This window comes from Leptodactylus fuscus, chromosome 9, assembly GCF_031893055.1.
Source record: "Leptodactylus fuscus isolate aLepFus1 chromosome 9, aLepFus1.hap2, whole genome shotgun sequence".
In the NCBI taxonomy this organism is placed as follows: domain Eukaryota; kingdom Metazoa; phylum Chordata; class Amphibia; order Anura; family Leptodactylidae; genus Leptodactylus; species Leptodactylus fuscus.
Genome location: NC_134273.1, coordinates 52,764,422 through 52,789,270, shown reverse-complemented (window position 1 = coordinate 52,789,270; position 24,849 = coordinate 52,764,422). Strand labels below are relative to the sequence as shown.

At 42.0% G+C, this 24,849-nt stretch overlaps 1 protein-coding gene across 1 annotated transcript; it reads right to left on the bottom strand.

The window, feature by feature from the left end:
* Positions 1 to 1,253: 1,253 nt before the first annotated feature.
* Positions 1,254 to 24,579, bottom strand: LOC142218171 (flavin-containing monooxygenase 5-like). Its single transcript, XM_075286703.1, has 9 exons — positions 24,362 to 24,579; positions 24,129 to 24,281; positions 23,689 to 23,877; positions 18,638 to 18,800; positions 11,306 to 11,448; positions 7,967 to 8,166; positions 7,369 to 7,724; positions 4,430 to 4,502; positions 1,254 to 2,165 (listed from the first exon to the last, which is right to left on the bottom strand). Exons 2-9 carry the CDS (start codon positions 24,258 to 24,260, stop codon positions 1,811 to 1,813), a joined length of 1,611 nt encoding a protein of 536 aa, XP_075142804.1. The 5' UTR covers positions 24,261 to 24,281; positions 24,362 to 24,579; the 3' UTR covers positions 1,254 to 1,810.
* Positions 24,580 to 24,849: the final 270 nt, after the last annotated feature.

Genomic DNA, 24,849 nt, shown 5'->3' with positions numbered 1-24,849 from the left:
CTATTTCACTGTACACTAACTTGATATATTTCTTATTAATGTTAAAGGTCTCCTGACAGAGTAGTGGGGCATGTCTGACTGACTAGATCATAAACATCAGCAAATAAAGCGGGGAGGAATTATTTATCATACTTAGACTTTCAGACATCCATACCTCCCAACCGTCCCGATTTCCGCGGGACAGTCACGATTTGGGTGACATGTCCCGCGGTCCCGGTTGGAGGGAGGTATGTCCCGATTTCAACTCAGATCTGCGTCCAGAGGACGCAGATCTGAGTTGAACACATATGCGGCTGAAGGAAGGAGCTGACACAGGTCAGCTCCTCGCTTCGCCGCTGCCCGCGTCTCTCTCGCTGACACATGCGGCTGAAGCGAGGAGCTGACCTGTGTCAGCATCTCGCTTCGCTGCTGCCGCCGGCTCCTGGCTTGTAGACGCGATGTGACAAGCCAGGAGCCGGCGGCAGCGGCGAAGCAAGGAGCTGACATAGGTCAGCTCCTCGCTTCAGCCGCATGTGTCAGCGAGAGAGACACGCAGCGGCGACGCGAGCAGCTTCAGCCGCATGTGTCAGGGAGAGACGCGGGCAGCGGCGAAGCAAGGAGCTGACCTGTGTCAGCTCCTTCCTTCAGCCGCATGTGTCAGCGAGAGAGGCGGGCAGAAAGCGGCGAGGGAGCGGAGGAGAAGGTAAGTTTAATGTGGAGGTGGAACGTGAATCTGGGGGCAGATGAAGGAGAGGACGGTATGACAGTGGGGGCAGAGATGGAGAGGACGGCATGACACTGGGGGCAGAGATGTGGGGACATGAATCTGGGGGCAGAGATGGAGGAACATGAATCTGGGGCAGAGATGGAGGAACATGAATCTGGAGGCAGAGATGGAGAGGACATGAATCTGGGGGCAGATGAAGGGTGTATATGAAACTGGGGGAGAGATAGAGGGGGGACATATAATTTACGGGTGACTGTAGGAGGATTATACTGTGTGCGGGCACATGAAAAATTAACGAGTGGGTGGAGTCAACACAAAAATGGGCGGGGCACATTTTGTCCCTCTTTCGGTTTTTCAAAAGTTGGGAGGTATGGACATCTTAGACATACCCTGCCATGGTAGAAACATCACTGGGAACAACCCTGCATTGACAAGGTTTGGGTCATTGGTCTGGAACTTTCACACCATCCAAAACTCTCAAACCCTCCAAATGTCCACCGCGAGTTCTCTCATAAACGTCAATGATTAATAAAAGACAAACTGAGTATTGACGTAATGATTTTATTGAGTTATGATCATATTATAGTGTTAATACAATTTCCATGCAGATTTATATCATATTCTTTATAGCGATCACTTATAGAATATGTCTGTATTGAATTTATGCCGTCGCCATTGCTCCATTATGTGATAAAGGCAACTGTTCAATAATAAAATGATATAACGTGCACTTACTATTCATTTTAATAAAATGTGATAGCAATTGAATACAGCTCTATATTGAGAAACCACTTTTGCCCAAAATGTGGTCAGTTTTTTACTATAGTGTATGTATAATGAAATATATTTCCCTTTTCTTCAAGTCCTTCTCGTACTTCTGGACTTGAGGATTTGGTACTGGAAAATACTGGTAAATAATGAATAATGGTATAACTCTTAAAGGGAAGTAGAATGTAATTCAAGATGGCGGTTTACTTGGTCAGATAGAATTTTTCCATTTTAGCATGAAAACTATTGCAATACCATTTCTAGAACATAATAGTATCTCATGGGAGTACATTTATATCATGAAATGGTGAAGGCTCAGACAAAAAGAAACGTACCCTAAACACAAGCAAAATAAGCAGCTGCCATGATGGCAAAGATGGCTGCCAATTTTAGAAGGAATGTTATTGAAGATTTGCCTTCATTCATTTGGTCAGAGCAAATGCGAGTCTTGGTTGGTTTAATAATGCGTTCTCGCTGGGATAAAATAGCTTTCCTGGCTCCTGGCCACTTACCAGGCCCTGTCAGGCGATACTGGTAAGGTGTACAGGGCCCAAAAAATAACTCTGAAGCAAGTTTAGGGTCTGTAATCCAATACTGTAGGAAGTTGGGTTTAACACCAAACTGAGAAGCAATTTCATCCATGTATTCCATAAAGTCAACTTGTATTGTGTGTCTTGGGCTCTCAACATACCTTGAAAAAAAAAGTATTTTTTTAATTGGCAGAATGGGATAGAAATAAAATAAATAAAGCAGTATAAAATAAGCAGTACTGACCTCACCGGCCCCATTCGGTATTCCGTATGGGGAGTCCGCTTGGGGAGCCCCCAAATGGAATACCAAACACATTGACAAGCGGTGAGCTTATGAAAGCACACGGACCCCATAGACAATAATGGGGTCTTTGAGTTTTTCATGCGATATCCTGCAGACAGGAAAGTGGTTCATACCATGCGGACACTGCATGGAAAACACACGGACCCCTTTATAGTCTATGGGGTCCGGCTGCTTTCATAAGCTCACCACTCGGCAATGTGTTTGGTATTCCATTTGGGGGTCCCCAAGCAGACTTTGCAAACTGAATACCGAACGCAAATGTGAACCAGACCTTAGAGGCATAGAGTACTATAGTTCTATAAATAAAGTGGATCACAAAATGCAGGCGGTCTCTTGGTTAAAAATTAAAGGTCTTTATTCCAAAACACCCAGAAACAGGATAAAAAGAAAGTTGAATAAAATGCAAAAGCTGATACAAATATGCTGACCATGTGTTTCAGTTGGGCAAGTACATATTAGAATGTGTTAGCTTTATGTCAGAAGAGAAACACTTTGTATTTTACCTGTTTGCATTTTGAAATCAATAGATTTACTTTTCAACCATGTGAGAGACTGTGTGTACTACTGCTTGTAACCGGATTATGGGTGTACAGACTCACGTATGGAGCAAAGGACAAGGGGGTCACTTCAAAGAAACAGAACTTGGGCATTTTATAACATAGAACAGTGATGGTGTCACATGAAAGATGTGACACAGTATAGTCACACACTCCTGTATTAGTGTATTGTCCCACTTATTGTCCCCATGAGAGTAAGTAACAGTTTTTCTATCAAAAATTAGCTAAAAAAAAAAAAAGCGGCATGACCGATCTTCAGGCTGATTCTGCCTTGAAAACCCATTGAAAACAATGGGAGGGGAGAAAAAAATCATTGCCGTTATTTGTTGCGATTTTTGATGCGTTTTTTGCAAAAACTGCATCAAAAACCACAAGAGGTTTTTAAAAGGAAGTTTCCAGGTCCATACAGTGTGCTTGAGCAAAAAAAACTGCGGCCAAACCACAGAAAATAAACGCAACAGACCCCATTTAGTAAATTATATGCCTTAAGAAATTTATAAAGGGGTGTAGTGAGTAGAGATGAGCGAGTACTGTTCGGATCAGCCGGTCCGAACAGCACGCTCCATAGAAATGAATAGATGCACCTGGTACTTCCGCTTTGACAGCGGCCGGCCACTTAACCCCCTGCGTGCCGGCTACGTCCATTCATTTCTATGCGAGCGTGCTGTTCGGATCGGCTGATCCGAACAGTACTCGCTCATCTCTAGTAGTGAGTATTAGTTTCCAAGAAGTGACTATGTAAGCCGTGCAGAGTACATTGAGAACACCAGTGGTGGTTGATATATACAGTGGGGACATGAAACTGTGAAAGCAACCGGGGGGGGGGGGGGGGGGAATCCTGGCGGCAGGGACATGAAACTTTGGAGGCAATGGAGGGAACATGAGACTATGGGAGCCACCTGGGGGTTTGGGGAACATGATACTGTTGGGACAACCTGGGGTGAGGACATAGTATTGTGGGGACAACCGAAGGAGGGCATGTGAGTGTGGGGTACATGATACTGTGAGCGCAACTTGGGGTGAGGGCATGTCAGTGTGGGGGGGGGGACATGATACGGTGAGGGCAGCCTGAGGGGGTATGGAGGGATACGGTGGGAGCAACTTGGGAGTGGTGACCTGTAGGGGTGGGTGCGACATAAATTTGTGGGGGCAACCTAGAGGGGGACATGAATATGTGGGTGAAACCTGGAGTGGGACATTATAAGGGGAATATTGTATGTGGCTACTAGGGAGTCATTATACTGTGTGAGAGCCACTAAGGGACATTATACCATATGAGGGCCAATGAGGGATCATTATAATCTGCACAGGTCAGATATTACTAGGTCGTGGAAATGGGGGGGGGGGGGACACCTTCTTATGACATCTTTGCACAGGGCCACCAATGTATTAAAATGGCCCTGTAGACAGCCCAGATCAATATTACATTTTGTTGCAGTCACACATCTTACACCATTCACTTTTACATAAATGACAGTCTTTGATGCTTTTAAGCTTGTGCTGCTATAAGACTAGAATATAATATGTTACCATGTGACTCCAGCCTGTGTCATAGCTTACTTACCGCCTAGCCATTTCTCCCTTGGTCATAGCTACTTCCTTTACCATACATTTTGATGAAGGCAATTTAGCCAGTCCTAGAAAGATAATGAAAACATGTAAGACCTAGTCCAAGAGATTAGAGGATGGCCACAACATATGATTGCAATCTGATTGGTTACTATAGGTCTATCCACTAAAGCATTTCCATAATGACTCTGGACTACTGGATGGCGTCCCTTATGATGCAAGTTTCGGCACATTTGAAGATACGCCTGTAGTAGCCAAAAATATTAAACTTTAAAAAAAAAAAAAAAAAAATTTAAGTAACAGTGGCAATGTTACTGTCTGCTATGGGCAACTTCTCCAATTAGTGTTTCAAGTATCAATTTATCTAATTTGTTATATATTAATGGTCTGCCTATGCTGCTGTTTGCTCTTTATTTTATAACATTTGTATCAACTATCTCAGTCTGGTTGGATTTCTCTGTGGACATCCTTTAAGTGGTCACTAACTGTTTAGACAACGTTGTCTAATTTCCTCGAGAATATAATTCCGGACCAAAATGTAATAAAAAATAAAATTAAAAATATGGTCTCTAAAATTCCTGCCACTAGGTGTCTCCCGTTTAGCTAATTAAGGGTAAGTTCACACAGGGTTTTTTGGACCAGAACCTGAGACCAAGGCCCCCTCAGGTTCCGGACCAAAAGACGGATAGCCGCGACTGAACGCCGGTGTAGTGCATCGTTATCCAGTCGCGCACTCTGCTCTGGATTAGGCCCAATGAATGGGCCTAATTGGGAGGAGGGAGTGTCTTCAGGCCGAATCACGAGGCGAATCGGCCTGAAGAATGAGCTTCTCACTTCTTTTTTCTGGGAGGCAGAAGAAATGGCTCCCGGAAAAAAAAGAGCTGACCGGCTCCCATTGATTTCAATGGGAGCAGTCTTTCTGGTCAGGATTTCGAGGCAGATATGGCCTCAAAATACTGACCAAAAAACCCCGTGTGAACTTTTCCTTACAGTTCACTCCCTGTTCCTAGCCAAGGTTCGTTCATAGATACATTAAACTATCAAGATGGTTCATATTGAGTAGAGGGGGAGAGGGGCTTTTTCCTCATCACTCTGAATACAGAGAAGGGCTGATTCTTCTCACAGACACCACAGACACATCTGCAAACTGATTTGTGCAAAGGACTGAACAGTCTGTAAATCTCACAGCTTGTAAAAAAAAATATTATCTGTATAATTGAAGATACGCCTGTAGTAACCAATCGGATTAAACATTTTTTAGTTTTTTAAAATTGTCTGCCTGCCTTAAAGTTGACTGCCTGTGTTATTACAGATGAATATTACTCATATTCAGCAAACAGCTTTACTGACTGTTCTCGTAGATTGTTTTTCCCCTGTGTTTTAGTTGCTTGCCTTCTTATATTTGCAATGTATTTGCCCTACATTTGCAGTCCAGTATTTCCGGATCTCCTATATTATGGTCACTTACGATTCTGTTTGCTATTGTGCAGTTCCTCCTGGCAGAACAGCATCAGTAATGAGTAGGGGAGGGGCAAGACTGCTGCTTATTGTACACCTCAAAGAGAAATGCAAAATATGTACGGTTTAAACCGTAATGTGATTATTAGGAGCAGAAAAACTTATAGGACATCATTTATGAAGACTTATACAGTCATAGAATAGACTGCCTAGCAAAACCTTGCACATAGTTCAAATTTTCATCAAAACTTAGGTACCTTTTAAACATATTTTTATAAATCTACCAATAATATTTGAAGTATTATTTTGCTACATTTTGGTGTATTGGCACTATTTCTTTGAAAGTAGTTATGTTGAGCCCCATAGTCTAAGTCTATGGGTCCTGTGTCATAGGTTGTGCATAGCATTTACAGAGCTGTGTGCATAAGACCTAAGGCTGGGTTGACACTACTGTTGTTAAAGGGGTTGTTTGGGATAAAATGGTATTCCTACACTAATCGAAACACCCTCCCCTTTCTACTTTCTAAATAACATACTTCATCACAAATGTATAGTTACCCATACCCCCTGGGGCGGTCATATGACCGCCCCATGCACATTTTCTGATTGTCTGGTGACATTCATTTTCCCCATTTCTGGAAATGGAATGTCATCAATACTCCTCCCCCTCCAGACTTCCCTTCTGAGACGGCTCCTCTTTAACTCTGCCGGCTCAGGCGCAGACCGGAGGTGCCTCCCACTCCTGCACAGAAGAGATGGCACTCCATCTCTACTGCGCAGGTGTCAGAGGTGCCTCCTGTTTTGGGCACGGGCTGGCAGAGGTATTATCAATACTGCACAGGCATGGGGGGCACCTCCGGCCTGTGCATGACATGACAGGGTGAAAGAATAGGAGAAGCCATCTCAGAAGGGAAGACAGATAAGTATGGTGGTGTGAAAGGGAGGACTGATTTAGTTGGGAAGGGCTAATAGTGGGCAGGATAGCTAGGGAGCCAGGAAGGGGGTTGAAGAGAGTGAGAGGGAGGTAGTTTTGAGACAACCTACAACTACCGGAAGGAAGCTACATAGCAGGAAGTTACATCTAATAAACAAATGCAGAGGATATCAGGAGCTCCCAGAGAAACCCAGAACTCATTGCAAACACTGCAAAAGCAATTTGGGTGCACATATTAACCCATTAATAACACAACAGATCTTTTTTAAAAAAGGATAACAGCAACGGACATTAAACTGTGAGTGTAAGAGTGTAAGTGAGTGGAGTGAGATGACCCCTGACAGCTGCACCCGCTTCACATGTTAGGGCAGCCTGTTCATGACAAATGTCTACAGAAAGAACAAATTTATATTTATTACATGGTTTACCTTTGCTGTACCTAAAGAAAATGCTGAAAAACTGAAGGAAAAATAACTTCTTTGAGAAAAAAAAACCACATTGGCACACTAGATATACTACAATATGTTACCTCCTGTGCTCACCTTTGAAAACTCGTGTGGCCCATCGAGACTGAAGCTCTGAAATAGGCATGATTGCACCAATAGGCTGAATAAGTCCAATGAAAGCCACAGTTGACTTTTCCAACATAGGTGGAAATACATGTTTGTACAAAGATATGTGATTACTTTCTACTTTAAGGCCAGGATCATCAAAAAATGGGAACGAAAAACTATATCCAGTTGCAAAAAATACAACATCAATATTCTTCTCCACAGTACCATCTTCAAAAATGACATCCTTCTCTGTGAACCCTTTGATATTCGGTTTTACAAGAACCTTTCCTGAGATGATTCGATTGGGAAGGTCATCATTAATAGTTGGGTGCTGGCTGAGAATTCTACATACAAAAACATGGATTTAATTATAAAATGCTAACAAATATAAATAATAATAAGATCAAGAAAAAAAAATACAATAAAGCTGGATCTACTCAGTATATTTGGTGTCTTATTTCAGCTGCAAAATTCACATCAAAATCTTACCATATCTATTGTGAAATTTTGCTATAGATTTGACCTCATGCAATACAATGGCCTAATATGCATGGAAGTACCGAACAAAATCCACAGCTGCAGTTACCTGTGTTTGGGCTTCAAGCCATAATTTTCATGGTTAAAACGATGGTTCATTTTTTTTTCTGCCCAGTTATTCAACATTTCAGTGGTCATGAATTGTTTGAGAAAGAACTTAAATCGGCTGTACAGAGCTACATCTAGAGGAAGCCCTTCATCTGCTACACGATTAACAACCCATGCACCTCTCCTGGTACTAAGATAGACCTGTTGAAAACAAAGAGAAAACTAGATTACCCATTATATGAATATAAAAGCATTTGTGTGGCTTCGAAAAATAACATTTAAACAGCTAGAAAAAAGTATGTAAAAAAACGGGAATGCTGCCAGTTCTATTCCTTAACGGAACCTTGGTCCATAAAAAGAATCATAAGTATGACTACATTAAAAATGAATGTATCGGTTTACTGTTTGTGGTGAATGTGAACAGCATACAGACGTGAAACCAGTTTTTTTTGACCAGACAAAGTCCTGCATGTCCAACTTCAGAAAAGCTCCCAGCTGCCATGTTAATGGGACGTCTCCAGCGATCATGCCACAGGGGGCCGCTCCGTTACCGAACATTAAAGAGAAGGTGAAAGTAACCACTCAAATGCCATGGTCGCATTTGATCACGGCATCTGAGTGGTTAAATGCCTGTGATCAGACTCATCTCTGATCACTGGCAATGTTGCAAGATCCCTGCTTTATGAAATGGCACAGTGCAGCTGCCATGTTTATTCATGTGCACAAGGACATAACTGTACATCCTGGTGCACCTAAGGGTTAATAGATGTCGCTCCAGTGTTTCCAGTTCTTGGCATAAAAATAGTATATTACATGAGAAATTTATATTGAATTTGATGTTTAGAAATACTTAAATTGGTTGTCCAGGCAAAAAAGTTATTTTTGAAATTGGGCAGGAGTGGTGAAAACAATAAAAAAAAAAAACAAAAAACACAACACATTTTTCTGCAGGAGTCTTGCGTCCAACTGCAGTTTTCCTTTTTGGAGGCATGAGTAGTTTAAATACGTTTCAATTTCTAAGAATGCTGACATCCAGTATGGCAGTCCAGTATAGGTACAGTCTATTTATAGCTGTGGTGTTATGGAAACCTGGTAAATGAAATGTGAACTTATATTGGCTGATATACATCATACGACTGAATATTTAAGGACCTGAAAACTGCTATTGACCAATACAGGTCATAAATAGTTTGGTTTCAGTGTAAAAAAAACCTGGTGTAAAGCTGTGTGTATGTCAAGACTGAAGAACCTGCAAGTTTACATTGGTCCATAAGCGTGATGTGATCATATGTATCTCAGTTTGAATATCAGTGAAAAACTTGTGATTGGTTGTTTTGGAAACCTGAAATAAAACTGTGTATATGTTGCCTTGTGTAACCGTGTCATCCACAGCACCCTGCACCCAGCGCCGCACCTCTCATGAGGCGACCTGAAGCGAGCACTTCAGGTGGCGCTATGTCAGGACCCCAGGGAGGGCGCCATTTTTTATTACCTAAGCCAGTCACGCCCCCTTCGCTCCGTCCCCTCCTCCGGGGGGGGGGGGTGTGGAGGAGGGGTGGCTTTCTGTAGTTCGCCTCGGGCGGCAAAAGGGGTAGGTTCACCCCTACCTGCACCTTTAAAGCTGACCTACAGGAGTGAAGAAAAATGACTGGGTTGTTATGGGGGATATTGTCACTCCTTAGGGAGAGACCACCATATAGGTGTGTGGAGACTTGTTAAGCCTTTAGCACTCCACTTTGCAAGGAACTATGGGAAGAATATGCAAATCCGCCTTCCATGATGTAATTAGGAAGACAGTTGCTGCCTCATTGTTGCAAACCAATAGAGGGCGCTCACTGGAATGTGCAAGCCTGTCTTAAGACAGGATTCCAGTGAAATAACCCAATAATGGCTGCTCCCTTTAGCCTCATGCCCGACCTTCCAAGAGGCCTTTGTTTAGCAATGACGCTGGGATTATTACCAGGTTATAGTCTCTCAATCGAGGACAGCTGTTTCGATCTGGTTGGATCTCATCAGCCCGATGTAGAGAGGACTATAACCTGGTAGAGGTGAGAGGCTTAGACAGGGTTCGGGGGATATTGTCACTCCTTAGGGAGAGACCACCATATAGGTGTGTGGAGACTTGTTAAGCCTTTAGCACTCCACTTTGCAAGGAACTATGGGAAGAATATGCAAATCCGCCTTCCACGATGTAATTAGGAAGACAGTTGCTGCCTCATTGTTGCAAACCAATAGAGGGCGCTCACTGGAATGTGCAAGCCTGTCTTAAGACAGGATTCCAGTGAAATAACCCAATAATGGCTGCTCCCTTTAGCCTCATGCCCGACCTTCCAAGAGGCCTTTGTTTAGCAATGACGCTGGGATTATTACCAGGTTATAGTCTCTCAATCGAGGACAGCTGTTTCGATCTGGTTGGATCTCATCAGCCCGATGTAGAGAGGACTATAACCTGGTAGAGGTGAGAGGCTTAGACAGGGTTCGGGGGATATTGTCACTCCTTAGGGAGAGACCACCATATAGGTGTGTGGAGACTTGTTAAGCCTTTAGCACTCCACTTTGCAAGGAACTATGGGAAGAATATGCAAATCCGCCTTCCATGATGTAATTGAGAGACTATAACCTGGTAATAATCCCAGCGTCATTGCTAAACAAAGGCCTCTTGGAAGGTCGGGCATGAGGCTAAAGGGAGCAGCCATTATTGGGTTATTTCACTGGAATCCTGTCTTAAGACAGGCTTGCACATTCCAGTGAGCGCCCTCTATTGGTTTGCAACAATGAGGCAGCAACTGTCTTCCTAATTACATCATGGAAGGCGGATTTGCATATTCTTCCCATGGGTTGTTATGGAAACTTGGACTACAGCTGTGTACATTAGGAGACTAAGCACCCACGGGCTTCTATTGGCTGATAAGTTACACGTGACCGTGTGTTTGGCAGTTGGAATATGAGTGAAAAGCTTGCAGGCTTCTATTGGCTAATGCAGGTAATTTTTGGGAACACTGTAGCTCAGGAATGTTACGTCCTAGAGAGCTGAGACACGGTCTAAAACTTTCCTGGACGTCTGACGTACCTGTATGTCAAATTTGGTGAAGATCGGTCCAGTCGTTTGGTCGCCCATAAAGAACAGACAGAAGCTCATATCCACCTTGCTTACACTGTACAATGACTATGCTACAGTTCACAACTGCCATTTCACTAACATTTGCCAGCATTAAATTTTTGTGACTTTCAAGTAATACAATATACAAGACCACACAATATAACTCAAGATTATTTATCAGTATACCACTGAAACCATATCATCATGAACAAGCATTTACTATCTAATGATCAAACCTACCTGTTGGGCAACAGAACTCAATTCTACTGCCAAGTCACCACCAGAGTTCCCAATTCCAACCACAATAATCCTCTTATCTAAAAATTGCTGAGGATATTTATAATCACGACTGTGAAAATATTGTCCTTTAAACTTGTCAATGCCTATGAAAAGTAGAATAGAAATTCAAACAGGTGAGACAGTGGGTACATTTACAGTATGTCATGTAAACGGTACTTTTTCATTTAATGGGCTATTCCCATCTCAGCTGTTTATCTTTTATAGCCAGTTGTAGCTGGGATTATGGAAACAGCTAACGCTGGGTTCACACCAGCGCCTGAACTCCGTTTTCAGGTTTCCGTCTTTCGAGTCCGGCCGTGAGCAACGGAGAGCGTTTTATGCTCTCCGCAGCGAAACCGTTTGTTTTGGTTTTTTTTAAACCGGGCACAGAGTACTGCATGTCAGACTCTGTGTCCCGTTTAAAAAAAATGGTTTTGCCGCGGAGCGCATAAAACGCTCACTGGCGCACACAGCCCGGAGACTTTTCAACCCCATTCAAATGAATGGGATTGAAACATGCCGGCAGGTTTCCATCTCCTGTCCCTGTTTTGTGCAGGAAACGGAAACCTGCAGAATGAAGTACGAGCGCAGATGTGAACGAGCCCTAAGGCGGCTATGGTATATTTATATAACTCCCATAGAAGTGAAGGGAGCTACAGTATGCAGATTCTGTAATTGTAAAGGGTTTTTTCATTGTGCTATGCCATTTCCTTAACTCTCATCTCTCATGAACTGTTATTTCAACAGTGTCTCTAGGATAGGTCATCAATTTCAGATAGTGAGAGTGTGACATCTGGCAATCTCAATGATCAGTTGTGCAAGAACCATGATGTGACAGTATTAGGGAGCCTTCACACGGAGTATACACTCCGCTCATTCTGAATGTAAAAAACAGCTCCCATTGACTTGACTGGGTGCCAGCATACGAGCGCTACCCATTGAAATCAATGGAAGGCTTTTTTTCCTATTGCTTTCAATGTGATACGCGTGTATTGGCACATTGGCCAGTAGCAAAGCATTGTGGGAAATAACCTCCAACCTCGATACCACCTAAAAAGATACCCTAGACCCTAGACAGTTTCTGTACTGTACAAAAACACACAACCACAACAAATGAATGAAATAAGGAGTGGAGAAAAAAAGATCTGTGCTTACCAGGATGTCTTCAGAAGATTCCTTTATTCTTACCACAAAACATAACGCGTTTTAGAGCTACAGAATGCTCCTTTTTCAAATGTACAGTTTGTTGATGTAACACATAACAGGACAAGACAGTTTTAAACAGCACAGACAAAAAGCACCCACTCATTGGAGTGTCCCAGGAAAGCACATCAATAAACCCATTTTAAAATAAAAAATGATTGTTCAACAATCTTACCTTATAAAATATAATCGTTATATTGTATTCATGTAAGTTCACATAAAAACATCCATAAAAATGAAAGAAAAAAAACATATTAATCACGTTGGAGCCATGTGTAGCATCCACATGGTTGACATTGCACATGTCTATTTGTATTACCGTCAACAGGATTGTATCAGCATCAAAGAAACCTGAAAAAACTATGTAGAAATTTTGCGGATGTGCCCTTGAACAAAACCACAATGTTATGTAGAATAAAGACAGGTCTGCGAGTGTGCAGAAATCTGCACATGTCAGACTAAACAGAAGGAACTACGGACATGCGCAATAACACTGTGTTTGTCAGACAGGAATTCCATGTAGAGGAAACCCTGCGCGTGCGCATATTACGCATATTACTAGGCATGAATGCATACTGAGTACATACTAATTTTTGATTGAGAATTTCTTTCCAAAGGATCTACTGACTATTTCATTTGTGTTATGTGCTATAGATATATGTAGCATCTATAGCATCTGTACTGTCTCTGCCTATTCGATCTGTCTTTAAGCTTTAGAAGTCTTTTCTATTTTACACTTGGGTTCTTCAGATGCCACACACATTACACAGTGTGTTCAGCACAATATTCCCAGCAGCAGATATTGCACTGCCTCTATCTATACAATCTGTGCATGAGGCTATTTTTTCTCCTGTTCATATGATCCTCAGCCACTCAATTCACACTGTGCTGAGAGTGGGTCATCACAGTTGTGACATGCTGCTCTTTTCTCCCCATTGATAAAGGTAATTTCTGACCGAAATGTCTATACACAGTGTGAATATCATTGACTTCCACATACTGTATTATACTAGTACTCTGCAATTGATTGCGTTTTTGTTGTATAAAAGTGGTACAGTAATTTGCCATGTTTCTTTTTCTTGCCACTACTACTGACCAGAATTACAACTTGCTGTTTGCGTTTTGTTATATTCCTGAGGAGTCCCCTCTGTTACGTTAGAGAGATGAAGCATGTCGGAAAAAAGGGAGCCAAAAAATTGCCAGGGTTAAGAAGGGAGAGTTATGGGACTAATTCGGGGTTGTTGGGGTAATAATTGGTTCTCCTCTGCTAACTCTGACTCCCCACCTGAACCTTGTTCCCTTAGACTGCCATTGGATTTAATTTTTGTAACCCTTGCTTTGTTGAACCTAAACTTTTGGAAAATTTGGGTCTAATCTAATTTGATCTCAACCAATTCTCTCATCTCTAGTGTTATATAAAGTCCCAGGAGCCTCAGAATGTCATAACTGAATTCAACATTTGTTTCGAACCAGCAAATCTTGCATAATCTCATATAATCTTGTTATGAGACGCATTTCTTTCCAAAATTGGCTCTGGTGCTTCATATGTTTTGCTTCTTCTACACTTTTTATCAACCACACCCTACATCAGCTAACAGTCATTAACCATTCCTGTCCTGGGCTCCTGTTTTGTGACATCTGTTTTTCAATAAACTGTTGCTGGTTGTCTCTGCTATCTAAACCTGATATTTCCTAGCTTTCGCTTGAGGATTATTATGCATTATGTTTTGTTTGTATTTTTGCTTGTTCTGTTCCTAGACCTGTTTAATCAGGTTTTCCTGTCTGTGAATTCTCTCTCTTGTCTCAGGGTTCCAGTTCTGCCTATATTCTATGTCCCATGAAACGAAGTCTGTATCCTGGTAGTGTGTGTACACTAAAACCTGTACTTGTATTGTGGTATCCTACATATGTGCCTGGAAACCTGAGCCTGTATTCAGTGTACCCTAAAACCTGAGCTTGTATTCTGTCTACTCTTAAATCTGAGCATTTATTTATTCTGGCATCATGTGAACCCTGAAACCTGAAGTTATATCCTTTGGCTAGCAGAAAAAGGAACCCATTGAAGTCAATGGGAGGCTTTTTTTTCAGCGTTGAAATTCCACAACAAATTCCTCACCACTTTCCTCCGTGTGAATGGACCCTAAGGCCGGGGCCCCACGGGACATAAATGCCACGATTTGCACTGCGGGAAAAATTGTGGCGTTTTACAGTGCAAGCAAAGGGGATTGATTCATGCAAATCCCATGCCCACTTTGCGGAAGAAATCACAGCGCGGACACGCAAATGTAGCATGTCAATTATATCTACGGAAACGCTGGTGGCTTTCCCATAGATATAATGTTAAGAGAAAGTCCGCAGAGGAAAACTCTGAACTTTCTCTTAAAAGCGCTGCGGAAAAAAACGCAATGCGATCACGCCGTGGTTCTTTCTGCGATTACGGCCCGTGGGGCCTTAGGCTGCTTTCACACGGAGTATCGCGCTGCTCATTCTGAAGCATAAACACGTGTCAGAGTGAGCGCTGTAAAACAGAATCCCATTGACTTCAATGGATGCAGTCTTACGCGCACTACACATTGAAATCAATGGGTTAAAAAGCCTCCCATTGATTTCATTAGAGTACATTATACAGTATATAATAGTAAACTGGGTAGTTTCTAAAATAATCTAGCCAGTATATTATAGTGACACATGGATTGTCACTATAATGGCGTGTCACTATGTAGTATGATGAGCATCTGTATGAAGTACAATGACTGTACAGTGCCATACCAGGGAGAGTTGGGGTTCACCTATGGGCCAGATATGGATAAATCACTGCTACACTCTCATTGTCTGCTCTAACAATTCTCTCAACAGCGAGCGGAGTAGGCTGATATTTTCGATCCAGTCTTGTCTGTTATGCATTGACAAGTGGCCAAATAGTTTCCACCTCATTGTTTCTGAGAACATTTGAAAAACAAAAGCATTGAGGGAGCTGACATATTGCCATGAAAATCTTTCCTTTGTGTTATTTTGGTACAGAATGTTTTCATGGTACTTCCTTTTTTAGGCACGAAATTGTAAAAAAAAAAAAAAAAAAAAAAAAAAAGAGTGTTTTATTGACAATAAATAAAAAATATTAACTTAAGGTGGGCATTGTACAGTCTAGGACTCTGGGATTGCTGTTACCTGTGGTACTCTAAGTAAAATAAATGAGCACACGGACAGTGAAAATACAGAATCTTAAGTGGAAATTTTGCTACGTTATTGTACCACACTTACACAATAACATACTTACCGACTGTTCTCAGCAATTGGCAAATTTCTCAGGTGCTGTCAAGAGTTTAACTGTATTTGAGTCCTTAGTACACATATAGAGTTGGATACAATATTGAAGCTGGAAGCCCTAAGCTGCCTGCTCTACATTACACCCGGTGTCACAGCTGCTGTTGGCTTGGACACAGGAGGGCGCAATGTAATGATGGAATCACACCTGCTGCGCCAAGACTTTGGTGACAGGTGGGGGGAAAGAGTAAGGTGATTATTACATTTTTGGCATTTTACTATGTGTGGAAACATTGAGGGAGCATTAGTAAACGAGTAGTAAAAGAAATGAGTAGTAGAAATGTATGTTGGCACAAAGAGACTACATGAGCATATGCAGGGTTAGAGAACACATGAAAAAAAATTCCATAACTAACATGGAGGGGTGCAGCATAGGGAGCCAAACATCACCCTAACCATACTAAAGTTGATTAAACTCCTTAGCACCCATAACCATCACTATTAGAGATGAGTGAGTAGTATTCGATCGAATACTACGGTATTTGAAATACTCGTACTCGATCGAGTACCACTCGCTATTCGATTGGAAAAGTTCGATGCAGAACCAGCATTGATTGGCCGAATGCTATACAGTCAGCCAATCAACGCTGGTTCTTCTCTTACCTTTAGAAGTCTTCTCCTTGCAGCTTCCCCGCGGCGTCTTCCAGCTCTGAATTCACTCTGCCAGGCATCGGGCCTGGGCAGAGCCGACTGCGCATGTCTGCTTGTAGTGCGGACATGCGCAGTCGGCTCTGCCCAGCCCCGATGCCTGGCAGAGTGAATTCAGAGCTGGAAGATGCCGCAGGGACGCTGCACGGAGAAGACTTCTTGGAGGATCCAGCCCGACCCTCACTCGTGGACTTGGTAAGTATAATTTGATCGAATGTTGCCTACCCCTGAAACGAGCATTTTCCCCCCATAGACTATAATAGGGTTCAATATTCGATTCGAGTAGTCGAATATTGAGGGGCTACTCAAAACGAATAACGAATCTCAAACATTTTACTGTTTACTGTTTCTCTAATCACTATCAAGAATTCGTTGTAGGGATGAGGTAGGGGGCCCCGGCCAAAAGATTGTACCAAGGCCTACAAGACTTTAGTTACACCACCAGCTGTGGCTTAAAAAAAAGTGGCACATTACACATATTACATACACACATATATTACATTATATTCCCTATCTACGTGGCACTGTTAAAAATGACACCGGTTTGTAACATTTCTGATATTGCCGTCCTCCTGTGCCCTTTTGTTTTGTTGTGTTCTTCGAAAAATTCATTAAAAACTATTGGAAAAAGAAAAATGACACCAGCTTTGCGCTTCACTAACTTCCCCCCAGTCGTGACAAGGCATGGTCCATGGGGTTTCTCTATTTTGAGGAGATTACATGGCATTAAGATGATGCAACCAGGGAACCCCCATATACTTAGTCTAGGGACCTAGGAAGGACCACACGGCTGTTTATGAAACTATCTAAAGGAAAATCTGGAATTATATTATGAATAAGAGATAGTGTTTCCAAATAGTCTTTAAAAAAGATACTGCACCTCTTATGGATATCCGATCCAAGGGTGGTATCTGGCTGCTTTGCCCTGGTTAGCCCAATTGATTGTTAAAATAACAACTGGTTTGAAGAAGTGGGCAGAGATTCATTCTGGATTCCCCATTAAATGCTGTGGTGGGGCAAGAGAACATATAGCTCTTTGCATAGCCAGTCACCATCCAGGCCACATTAGGCCTATGGCCTGTGAGATAAGGATCTGTGGCACAGACAATGCATATGCCGCAATTCCATCATCTCGTATCTGCTCGCCACAAGTCTCTTCTGGCCTATTATCTAAGCTGACTGTAAACTGGCACAGGCAGGAGACATGAAGAAGGTGCCAAGAGAAATGAGATAAATGTTGCCTTTTTTCTTTTTATACTTTTCTTCAGAGTCACTATGGGAGACGAGGAGATACAGTGGGGTACAATGCAGCACTGGGGGAAATCAGGATTAGTAAAAATGGTGGTATCATTGATGAGATGGCAATGTAACTGATCAGGGTGCTCTAATACCTATGAGAGAGCACTATCACCTATTACTCTAATAACGAGGGTGTGGTGCTAGTGCAATATTGTAGTATTTAGGACCCCATTCTAATTTTTCTTAGGGCGAAAATTTGTCTAAAATCATCCCATAGTAATCACCAACAAACTCCTGTACTTGTGGGGGTTGAATCCGAGCACTAAGGCCTGGTTCACATCTGTGTTAGTAATCTGTTCGGAGGAGTTCGCATCGGGACCTCCGGAATGGACTACCCAACGCATTGGTAAGTGGTGTGTAGTGAAAGCACATGGACCCCATAGACTATAATGGAGTCCGTGTGCTTTCCACAACTGTGTGGACACTGGTCCGCAAGGAACATGTGGACAGAAAAGTAGTTCACGATCTACTTTCCTGTCCGCATGACTTGCGTGGAGACCATACGGAAAAACACACGGACCCCATTATAGTCTATGGGGTCCATGTACTTTCACTACACACTGCTTACCAATGCATTCGGTAGTCCATTCGGGAAGGAGAGGGGGAGCCCATGCGGACTTCTCTGCATGGGTTGTCAACACAGATGTGAACCAGGCCTAACACAATCACCATGATAAATAGAAGCATAAAGAAGAAAAGTATTTTAAAACGTGTTCTGGATTTTCAGTATCTTAATCATTTTATCCATCACTTAATCTCTTATTGTTTTGGTTAAATCTTTACACTGAATAAAAAGTGACATTATATGTTTATTCATACCTGGAAAAGTATGTAGTGGTAAATGTGGAAAGGTATGATGTCCACTACAGACTAGTATGCCGTCAAAAATTCCAACATCTTGCTTCCCATCACATTCTGTCACAATTTCCCATTGGCCCGTGGTAGCAAAGTCAGGACGCTTTTTGATGTTGCAAACCTTGGTCTGAAACAAAAAAAAAAAAAATGTAAAACCATTCATTTTGCACTAGTTAACACAAGTCAACACAGTCTTCAAAAGTTGTTCAGTTCAGAAGTAAAATGTTCTTAATGATTTTCATGGGCTGAATTCAAATATCACAAGGAAAATGTCAATTGGCTCTGGTTTCTATGAGATTGAAGAATTCTTGTCTTAGGGCCTGTGCACACGGAGTAAACGCGCGCTCATTTTGACAAAATACTTGTGTAAAAATAAGACTCCCATTGACTTCAATGACATATTTTACACGTCTAAAAAAAATGCGTCAATAAACACAAGGCTTTTTTTACGCTTTTTTTTTTTTTTTTACACATGTAAAATAGGTAATTGAAGTCAATGGGAGTCTTATTTTTACACGAGTATCTTGTCAAAATGAGCGCGCATTTACTCTGTGTACACGGTCCCTTACTGTTATGCAGATTGTTATAATCCATCATTGTGACTTCTTCAATAATAAAGGTGCAAGTTTATTGTTCATAAAATTTTGAAATATATTCAGAGAAAACTTAGCTGTATTTAAAATCAACTATAATTTACAGACATATCTAAGCAGTATTACACATTTATTTAGGTTAAGTCATTGAATGGAGGTCCTCATTCATTGGCTACTCGGCTCTTTTTCACACATCTCTTGTATTCAGGCATTGGATTGTCTCTGGTAACTGTCCAGCAGTAGCCTGCAAACATTGATGAGTTCCATTTACCCGGATATCTTTTTTCCATAGTCGTAATTTCCTGGTAAAATCGCTCATGTTCATCGCTCACCGATCCACAGTTTGGTGCAAAGAAGTCTAGATGAGAGTGCAAGAAATAAATCCCAGGCTTTTATATGCCTTGAGGAGATTTTCCACCCACTCTTCATAGTTATCTGCCAAATTTGTTACTACTAACCAGAATACTTCCCATGTAGCCTTTTCCTTGCCACATAGCAAACTGTGAAACTCATAACGTTGAAGAAGCGCACCAATTGGAGGAATCAACCTTGGAAACTTACATAAGAGATACTTAAATGCCTCTTCATTTTTATCCATTGCCTTTATGAAGTTCTTCATAAGACCCATCTTGATATGCAATGGAGGTAGCATCGTTGTTGGGTCAATGAGTGCTGGATGCAGAACATTTTTAGTCCCTGGCTGCAGTGATTGCTCTGCTTTATGTGAGACAGTGACAGGTAAAGTCCTGAAAGGTCCCTATATCTCCCCCAGAGTCCTCTCTTATGTATGGTGAGTGAGGTCAATACAAAACCTCACCTGTGATTTTGAACCACTTCTTGTCCTGCAGTAGGAAGGGAGCTGGGCCTCATTACAGGCCTATAAAGCCTTACAAGACCTCAGTCCAGGGCAGTTCCTGGGGGAGAGTGGAGGAGCCGGGTTCTGTCTCTACACCCTGACCTCTGGTGAGAGACCCGTTTGTAAACCACAGCCTCTTTTTTTGTTTTGTTTTTCCATGTGACGGGAGAAAGCCACACATATAGATAAGATTCCTGTGTTAGTTAGCAGCTCAGCCGAGCAGGTTTGGTTTTATTGTGTTTTCCTGAAGTTAAGGCCTGTTTATTTTCTGCCAGTTTTGCACAATAAACATAGAAGTAAAACCTGTTTATACCAGATTTTTGTGTCTGTCTCTGACTGTCTGGGTCTGCTGCTGCTACCACCATTGAGCCTACTCTCCCACAATTATTAATGCAAGTCCAAGCCAAGCTGTAACAAGGGCTGAGAGGGGGAAAATATATAAATTTGTGTGATGCAAGTTTAATTAGGATTGCATCACCTGACCTATATTGGCATCTTTCTATTGGTCATTCTGAGATGATGTAATTTTAGTATATGATGCAATACTAATGATGCAAACTTTTCCCAGTATTGTATTAAAGGCTGAGAGAAATACCAAAGACACACCTGTATCCTGAAAATTAGAGTCAATTTCAAAATTTGAGCATCATTTTCGATCTCAGCACCCTTAGGCTGCTTTCACACTGTGCTCATTCTGACACTTAAACATGTTCAGAGTGAGCACAGTAAAACAGAATCCCATTGAGTTCAATGGGTTTGGTCTTACGCATGCTACCCATTGAACTCAATGGGAATGGGAGGCTTTTGTACCTATTGCTTTCAATGTGATACAAGTTGCGCTATATGTGTTGGAGCGCCTGGCCGGCTGTTTTCGCATCGATTCAGTTGCTATGTATGTATTTTTCTAACTTTCAGAAGAAGTTAATCCAGTAAATTCCATATCTTAGTAGAACTCACGTTATTGCACAATAGTTTATATAATTTACTATACATAAAACCAATGTAAAAATATGATCACACAAAATCTGTCACATATCTAATGAGGTTTACTAAACATACGTAAATTGTAATACTAAAAATTATAAGTATTAGACTAGCCATGTATGACCTATTTTCAGTTTGGAACCCTCCCAACATTTGCTAGAATGCTGTTTTTAGATTAAGAAATCTGGCAGTGATATTGCTGGAGAGTCTTTCCCTTGGGTTTTGGGTTTGAATGCTATGTGCTGTTTCTGCAGTCTAAACATGTGTATTTGCTTACTATCTTTATTGTTACATAAACTTAACCGACTTTAGAAGAGACTGTTTAAAATATCAAATGCAAAACACCAACTGCTTAAAATTAAAGTAACGCATCATATTTTTTCCTGCAGCGCTTTTCACAGAAAGTCCACAGTTTTCCTCTGCAAACTTTCTGCTTCAGTTATACCTACAGTGAAACTGCCAGCATTTCCATAGGTGTAATTGACAAGCTGCGGTTTCCAAAAATGAAAGAGCTTAGGAAATTTTTGCTACACTTATTTTTTATGTATTTGCTAGAATCCTATCCGCTTTGCAAGGACTGTAAAACGCTACAGTTTTTGCTGCAGTGTTTACGCCACATGGGGCTACCGCCTCAAAGTCATTTGTAAATTGACCACATGCATACCTCCCAACTTTTGAAGAAATGACAGAGGGACAAAATGTGCGCGCCGCGGCAACTTTAGCTCCACCCACTTTTATGTTGACTCCGCCCATTCTCAGTCATTTTCCATGTGCCCCCACACAGTATAATCCTCCTACAGTCACCCGTAAATTATGTCCCCCCTCTATCTCTCCCCCAGTTTCATATACACCCTTCATCTGCCCCCAGTTTCATGTCCCCTCATCTCTACCCCCAGATTCATTTCCCCCCATCTCTGCCCCAGTTTCATGTCCCCCATCTCTGCCCCCAGATTCATGTCCCAACATCTCTGCCCCCAGATTCATTTCCCCATCTCTACCCCCAGATTCATGCCCCCCATCTCTGCCCCAGATTCATGTCCCCCCATCTCTGCCCCCAGATTCATTTCCCCATCTCTACCCCCAGATTCATGTCCCCCCAGATTCATGTCCCCCCATCTCTGCCCCCAGATTCATGTCCCCCCAGATTCATGTCCCCCCCATCTCTGCCCCCCCAGATTCATGTCCCCCCCATCTCTGCCCCCAGATTCATGTCCCCCCATCTCTGCCCCCAGATTCATGTCCCCCCATCTCTGCCCCCAGATTCATGTCCCCCCATCTCTGCCCCTCAAATTCATGTCCCCCCATCTCTGCCCCCAGTGTCATGCCATCCTCTCCTTCATCTGCCCCCAGTTTCATGTTCCACCTCAACCGCTTAAACTCACCTTTTCCTCGCTCCCCCGCCACTCTCTCCACAGTCTCGCTAACACAGTTGTAGGTGCGATGTGACGTCATCACATCGCGTCTACACAGCCACTAGCCGGAGTGCAGCGGCAAAGCAAGGAGCTGAGCTGTGACAGCTCCTTGCTTTAGACGCATATGTATTCAACTCAGATCTGTGTCCTCCAGACGCAGATCTGAGTTGAAATCGGGACATACCTCCCTCCAATCGGGACCGCGGGACATGTCACCGAAATCGTGAATGTCCCACGGAAATCGGGACGGTTGGGAGGTATGCACATGCCTCTTTTGTTCCTATAATATGCCAGCAAATGTGTTGGTATATACATATATGCAACAGATATAGACTTATTGTGTTATACTGTGTTGGAGGAAATTATAGCTTCCGGACATTACATGGCGATGTTATTATTGTTATATGCTGAATATAGTATAATTGTATGTTATGGAGACTTGTCTGTATCTCACCATGCTGCAGATTATCTATGGTTAAGTTCTTTCCACAGTGTGTGTTCCTTGTGTTACTGTATATTGACATGCTGATGATGGTATCTCATGTTCTGTGAAGTAAACTGAAGATTAACCCATATAATCTATTCTCAAGCTTTCTTCTGCGACTATACTGTGCAACAAAATGTTCCTGGTTATTTTTAAAGGGATCCTATCATTAAAACTTATTTTTCTCACCTACACGTTAGAATAGCCTTAAGAAAGGCTATTCTTCTCCTACCTTTCGATGTCTTCTCCGCGCCGCAATTCGCTTGAAATCCCGGTTTTAGTCAGTATACAATTGAGTTCTCTCGCAGCACTGGGGAAGGGCCCCAGCGCTCAAACAGCACTGGGTGCATCTCCAATACTGCAAGAGAACTCTCTCCAACACCGCCTCCATCTTCTTCAGCAACCACCTCTTCACGCATCTTCTTCCGGCAAGTATGTGTGTGTGTGTGTGTGGGGGGGGGGGTGTCAAAATTCAATGCATGCACAAATCGGCTCTGCCAGTGGGCCTTGGGCAGAGCCTACTTCACATGCGGGCGGCCATTTTTTTTATGGCCGCTTACGAGAGCAGGCGCAGTATGCTCTGTACTCCATAAAACTACTGCGCCTTATATTCCAAGAAACAGCATGGTTACATATGTCATACATTGCAAAGTACTGCAAAAATACATTCAAATGAACGTATTTACCTTAAACTGTACGTATTTCAAAAGATCAAAATGTTTGGCATACATTCGGAAGTAGTCCATAATTTTGGAATTATGCATGTAATTTGGATAGTCATCTGGGATGGGATAGTCACTGAAGCACATCATCTCCTTTGACGTATTTATGATAACAGATTTGTAGATACTGGCTCTAGAATCTTCTGGGTTTTCCTACAGAAATAAGATGTTTTAAATGGTCATAACCAAAGTGATGTTTAATATGTTTAATATATAAGGTTTTGCTCATATATTTCATTTTTTTTTTTTTTATTCTCAGCCAAAAACAAGAGGGGCTTCAGAAATTATAAAACAGATAAAGAAAATCCACACATTCTGGTAGTCTCCGTTTTGGCTTTGTTAAAAACATTCAGAAATTACAAAATAACTGCACTATGTGAATATTGTCTTCATGCTTCACTTACCTTGAACCTCCATAAGCCTCCAATATCTTCAGAGCTTTCAAAGCAAGTGGGCTCCAAATTTTCATCTAAACAGCATTTAATTGCTGTCAAGCCACTAGAACCTGCCCCAATGACACAAATCTTCTGCACCATGACTGCAGATGTTTCTGATCACTGAAACAAATATTAAGTATATGATTAGTCTAGGTAAACCAATAAAAAAAAATAAGAGTTTTTCGCAGCTCTTTCCTTACCTCTGCTCTCTACTTGTTTTCCTCTGGTTGTGGAGCTTGTATAATGAAAAAGACCAGGATGAATTCCAAAACTGAATTTGCACTTTCCAAATGGCAACAGGCCATGTATGTGCAACAGGAGAAGTATGCTTGCCTGTATTTCACTACTGAGATAAACAGAGCAAAATATCTTTGAAAGAGGTTATGCCACAAAGAATATTTATCCTTTATCTGTAGGAGATCTGACTGCGGAGACCCTACTGATCCTGAGAATTGGGGTGTTTTAACCCTCTTGTGGTGTGTTTGGGTATGATATAGTCAAAACTTACTCTATTATTACTCTAGACTATAACATCCTAATATTTTGGACCTTTACTCTTTTGTAGTTATTCTGATTAATAATCAACTAGTAGTGAGGTTAATGAGCAATGTCAGTGGGTAATTATTGTCCTATAGGGAACTAAGAATTATTAAGATGACAGAAGGGACTCTTCAGATAATGGTTGTAA

Bases quoted from the DNA above. Each gene is read 5' to 3' on its own strand.
- LOC142218171 (XM_075286703.1), bottom strand. From the start codon at position 24,260: ATGGTGCAGAAGATTTGTGTCATTGGGGCAGGTTCTAGTGGCTTGACA. The intron at 23,878-24,128 runs GTAAGTGAAGCA...TTATTTCTGTAG, and splicing joins GAGGCTTATGGAGGTTCAAG to GAAAACCCAGAAGATTCTAG. The intron at 8,167-11,305 runs GTAGGTTTGATC...TGTTTTCAACAG, and splicing joins TGAGTTCTGTTGCCCAACAG to GTCTATCTTAGTACCAGGAG.